This window comes from Octopus bimaculoides, chromosome 4, assembly GCF_001194135.2.
Source record: "Octopus bimaculoides isolate UCB-OBI-ISO-001 chromosome 4, ASM119413v2, whole genome shotgun sequence".
Lineage (NCBI taxonomy): Eukaryota > Metazoa > Mollusca > Cephalopoda > Octopoda > Octopodidae > Octopus > Octopus bimaculoides.
This window is the reverse complement of record NC_068984.1, coordinates 40,055,917-40,061,968: the sequence shown is the minus strand read 5'-3', so window position 1 is coordinate 40,061,968 and position 6,052 is coordinate 40,055,917. Positions and strand designations below refer to the sequence as shown.

At 39.2% G+C, this 6,052-nt stretch overlaps 1 protein-coding gene across 1 annotated transcript in view; it reads right to left on the bottom strand.

Annotated features, from left to right (window-relative positions):
- Positions 1 to 4,672: 4,672 nt before the first annotated feature.
- Positions 4,673 to 6,052, bottom strand: part of LOC106880473 (prefoldin subunit 5) — a 6,501-nt gene continuing 5,121 nt past the window's right edge. The window contains exon 5 of the mRNA XM_014930412.2: positions 4,673 to 4,846. Within this exon, the coding sequence (XP_014785898.1) occupies positions 4,770 to 4,846 (77 nt within the window). The 3' untranslated portion in view covers positions 4,673 to 4,769. The remainder of the gene's footprint in view (positions 4,847 to 6,052) is intronic.

The window sequence follows — 6,052 nt, the reverse complement described above, 5'->3', positions numbered from 1 at the left end:
GTATTTTGTCTGTCTTTAGATTCTAAGTTCAAATTCCGCCAAGGTTGACTATGCTTTCATCCTTTCAGGGTCGATAAATTAAGTACCAGTTGTGTACTGGAATTGATCTGCTCAACTGGCCCCCTCCCCCCCAAAAAATTTCAGGCCTTTTGCCTAGAGTAGAAAAGAATATTGAAAAAAAAATTCTGATTCTCTTTAACTTGAATCCTGGAAAATCAGTACCTTTATAATCTCAGTAATGTTTACACAATGTATCTTACTTATAATCTTAAAATATCAAATTAAGATGATTTTTCATTTTAAATTCAGTTTTCACATATTTGTACAGAAACTCTTTAATGACTTAAAAATTTAATTAGTTCTGTTTTTAAAATTAAACATTGTACATCTGAAATTATATTCATATTGTTATTTGGTTATAACATAACCATCATGTTAAATGATGATGGTTATTTTTTATAAGCTTTAGTAATTTTACTGGCTTCAATCATTGGTCTGGCTTATGGGATACTTCTTTCAAGGCTTCTAGTAATTTATACCTCACTATTTCAGCTGCTATTTATCAAATGGCAGAGTGCCTTCTTTTGTATCTGACATACTTTGTAAGATCACTGCACAAGTATACACCCATGGTATATATTTCATGACAAACTTCAAATTTGTGAGCAAACTACCAAATTTCACTAACAGAAAATTGGTCAACATGAGGCTGTTATATACAATAAGAGCCACCCTAATTGGTACAGTCATTCAGAGACATATTACTCAAAGCTTTTGACGAAATAGAGGGGGATATAACATCACATGATGTGGAAGACAACTGGAGGTTTCTGCGGGACAACCAGCTGAGAGCCACGGATCAGATCTTTGGATGATGCAAATTCCCCTCTCAACCCAAGATGGTGGTGGAACAATGCTGTTGACAGGGCCATTAGGGAAAAGAAACTGGCTTGGAAGAACGCTGGTAGCAAAGAATGTTACCAGACTGCCAGGAGACAGGTTTATTTAGCCAGAGGGGAAGAAGATAAAAAGTTTGCCAATGTTCTGCACTGTGAGGACCAAGGACTTGAGGTATTTTGTGTTGCAAGACAGTATGTGAGAGAGAATCGTGATGTCGTAGGAGAGAAATGTGTCCACATGGATGATGGTTCACTTGCATTAATCGAGGCTGCAAAGAGAGAGGTATGGAGACGCCACTATGAAAGGTTGCTAAATAAAGAGAATGAATGTGAGAAAGAGAGCCTGCCGAAAGTCCCTGGACCACCAGGAATCACTGCAGAGATGCTCAAAATATCTGGCAGTGTCAGCTATAGCATAGTCAACCAGGTGATACATGGAGTCATACCCAGTGACTGGTGTAGTAGCACCATAGTCAACTGCCACAAAGGTAAAGGTGACACATTAGATACAAATAATTACAGAGGTATCAAACTGTTGGATCAGGTAATGAAAGCCACGGAGAGGGTTGTAGCCCAACTAATTAGGGAGAGGGTCAGTCTAGACGAGATGCAGTTTGGGTTTGTGCCAGGGAAAAGCACCACTGATGCTAGGTTTCTGGTAAAACAGCTGCAGGAAAAATACCTGGCCAAAGATAAACCCCTGTACCTGGCTTTCGTTGACATGGAGAAAGCCTTCAACAGGGTCACCCGATCCTTTATCTGGTGGTCAATGAGGAAACTATGGATAGATGAATGGTTAGTGAGAGTTGTACAAGCCATGTACAGGGACGCTATCAATAAGGTGAGGGTTGACAACAAGTAAAGAGAAGAATTCCGGGTAGAGGTAGGGGTCCACCAAGCTTCAGTCCTCAGCCCCCTCCTATTTATCATAGTCCTCTAGGAAATAACACAGGAATTCAAGACAGGTTGCCCCTGAGAGCTCCTCTATGCTGATGACCTTGCTCTAATTGCTGAGTCACTCTCAGAACTAGAAGTTTCAGGTGTGGAAGCAAGGATTAGAATCGAAGGGCCTTAGAGTCAACCTAGTGAAAACCAATGTCCTAATAAGTAGAAAGGTAGACAAACCACAAACCCCTTCAGGTAGATGACCCTGCTCGATCTGAAGAAAAGCCGTAGGCAGAAACTCTATGGACACATAAGAGGTGCAGCAATATCAAAGGAAGGCTAACTGGGAAGATGGTTTTTGTATGTGGCAGATGCTCAGGAGCAATAAACACTGAAAATGTGCAGAGAACAACTTCTGCCACATTCCAGGGAGAAAAACTAGAAGTAGTTGATAGCTTCCATGACCTTAATAACCAAGTCAGTAGCAGGGGTGGATGCTCTGAAAGTGTAGCTACAAGAATAAGAATAACCTGGGCAAAGTTCAGAGAGCTCTTGCATCTGCTGGTGACAAATAGCCTCTCACTAAAGGTAGACTGTATGTGTACGAACAGCCATGCTACATGGCAGTGAAACATGGGCTGTGACTGCTGAGGACATGCGTAAGCTTGCAAGGAATGAAACCAGTATGCTCCGCTGGCTGTGTAATGTCAGTGTGCATACAGGACTGTTAGTGCCTTGAGAGAATAGTTGGACCTACGAAGCATCAGATGTGGTGTGCAAGAGAAACGACTGGGCTGGTATGGTCATGTGGTGAGAATGTATGAGGACAGCCATGTGAAAAAGTGTCACATCCTAGCAGTTGCGGGAACCTGTGGAAGAGGTAGACCCAGGAAGACCTGGGATGATGCGGTGAAGCACAACCTTTGAACATTTGGCCTCACCGAAGCAACGACTAGTGACTGAGACCTTTGGAAATATACTGTGCTTAAGAAGACCCGGCAAGCCAAGTGAGACTATAACCCATGGCCTATGCCAGTGGGTGTAACTAGCCCACTTATAAATACACTTCATTTATTGGACAATAAAATTTGCATGCCGGTGGCACATAACAAGCACCATTTGAGCGTGATCGTTACCAGCGTCACCTTACTGGCACATGAAAAACAACATTCAAGCGAGATTGTTGCCAGTGCCGCTGGACTGGCTCCTGTGCAGGTGGCACGTAAAAAACACTATTCGAGTGTGGCTGTTGCCAGAACTGCCTGACTGGCCCTCATGCCGGTGGTACGTTTCTAAAAATAAATGATTACATCATCGAAATCTGAATGCTGTAAGATAAAGCATGATTAAATGAAGTGTGAATAAATATTACATTTGAAGGGGTAATCTGAATGCTAAAGGATTAAACATTGGTAAAGTATAGTTCTACTGGAACCTAGCAAGTATGTTTATGTTCCAGTGTATAAAGTGAGTTGACAAAATGGTTTATTTAATAAGGCATCAATATTGCGAAGATACTGATAATTACAGATGGGAAGTTACAGAAATATTTCCTAAGTTGTCTCCCATATTTAATAGGAAGGATTGTATGCCAGTTGGTTTCAGGTGTAGAGAGAACACATTGATGGAGAGACCCCACCGACTGAACTGGATTTGGTCGGGAGGCGAGGGTGTAACGATTCCCATTTTTTATTTTATGTCAGCACTAATTTAACTATATTTCACATTTACTCATAGTAATTTCTCAATTTACATTAAAGGTTTGGGATATTAGAAAAGAAGGCATGTACAAAGATGTTTTTTTTTTTTTAAATGGTCACTAGAAAATCAAAGATGATTTTTAAGGCACTGTGTAATGTTATTGTTTACATTTTTTCCTCTGAACATTAATTTTGCTTTAAAATTAAACCTAAAAGGGGCAGAATCAGAGGTTGGATAAAATGTCATTTTGCCTTCTCAGTTCAAATGTGGTCCACTTCAGGAATTACAAAAGTATTGAGATTAGTGTAATTGACTATGCCCAGGGATGTGGTATTCCAAATAGTCAAAATAAAACCTAAATTTTGCCTTTGACCTCTACTTGATAATTTGTAGCTGTGCATCACCTTGGGCAAGTGTCTTCTATTATAGCCTCAGGCTGACAAAGCCTTCAGTGTATTTGATTGATGGCAACTAAAAGAAGCCTGCTGTGTGTGTGTATGTGTATATATATACATATATATGTATATATATATATATATATATATATATATATATATATATATATGGTGGTTGTCTACTCCTTAAACAGAGTTTGACCACCTCCTGCACCTACACCTTAGCCCTTTCATGGCGTCTGATGTGGCTTTTTAAACCAGAGTGTTTTGAAAAAAACACCCACACAGATTGCACCTCTGATTTGCACTACCAATACCTGCAAGTAAGTTCTGCTCATTGTGGATCCTAACATGTCTTTTAAGACCCCCATTGGATTTACAAACCCTCTGGCACACACCACATTCAAACGTGTGCACAGACATATAATCAGAATAGCTGGGTGAGGTTTGTTTTCCATGGGTTCGCAGGTGAGATTTGAGGCCAGCCAAGGACAGACATGGTCTGTCACAGACTGTGCACACAAAATCTCTCATGAAAACACATCTGGTCATAGGAAATATTTACCTTACTTGGAAACAGGTGAGAGTTGGCAATAGGAAGGGCATCTAACATAAAAGATCCACCTCAACAAATTTTCAACCCATGGGAAAGTGGATGGTAAACAATGATGATGAAAAACATTATTACTAGATTTTTTTCAAAGGTTTAATAAGAAAATTGAAAATATTAACTCAGAATAAAACATCACATTTTCTCTCTCAAACTTTTTAATAAATAAAGACTAGCAAGCGTTCCAGTAGAAGCTTTTTATTTAAAGGGATGTTGTTTCAAAGGTTATTTGTTTTGCTAGTTATTGAAGATGTAACAATGTTTTAACTTCATTGTTCTTTATGAATTCACTGTACTGGGTGCTTGTTGAGCAGCCAGTTGAGCTTGAACTTTCATCTGTAATAATTCCATGACAACTAAAAAGAAAAAAAACATTCAAGATTCGTTTATGGAATTTTTTTTTATTGCAGTATAAATTTGTTTTTTCTTTTTGCTTACATAATTGTCCATTAAGGTTATGTGTAAATTGTCATTTGCAATTAGGATAAGATCTCTCTTTTTTTCTTTACATGCTGTGCTTGTTTTACAGGCATTAGCAGAGACCTCTATGCCAAATTCTTAAGATTCATGAGTGTTTTCTTGTGAAATATACAGAACTGGTTTCCCATTGCCTTCCGGCAATTTATTTGTAGTTTACTATGCTACTCTCCTGCTTACCATTGAAGCACAAGTCTCATTTAAGCTTTCAACAAGAAAACAAATCCACATGACCTTGGTGCATGTCTACTAACCATAGCCAGAGAAATGTTCAGCTTGCAATGGTGATACAGTCAACACATAGCCTTAAAAAAAGCAGTAAAGACATTGGATAATGCAGTCTTAGATACACTCTGCCTCAAATGAAAGAAGGAATGGTCATGGCTGAACAGCCGTTTCTCATATATCTGCACAATCAGGATTGAACTGGGGTTAAACAACATTTATGTTTCACTGCTATACTGTGTCCTGTTCTCACTCACCCAACAGTTATTACAATGGACTCTCAATATGCTAACTGAACATCACAGAGTAATGTTCAATTAACATAGAAAGCACACGGTATTTTGCACTGGTTGGGATTTCCATCACAGATGGATTTCTACATTTGTAATTCTATTCTACCAGGTAACTTCAAGGATCTTCTGCAGGCATTGCTAATACAATACATCCAGCTTTTTGACGACTTTCACCAACATTTTCCTAATTTCACTTCCATACGGAACCAATTGTAGAACTATTACACTATACGAATGAACCTTCATGTCAACACTGATGCCTCATATTGCTCAGATGTGGCACATTTGTTGGATGGCCATTGCTTTGCCAAATCTGCTGTTCGTATTACTTTCTATGCTTCTAACACTGCTTGTCACATTGCCCAAATAGTAGAAATTGTCTGTATGTTCCACAACCTGCTGGACACCGGAACAAAGACCAGACAAGAATCACCATTCCAGAAAGACCTCAAATGCATGAGAATCAGTTGGAGAGGAATGGAAAGAACAGCATCAGATCAACTACACCAGAGAAAGCTGACAACCTTATGCATCTCAGAATGTGAGAGGACTTAAGTGTGTGTATGC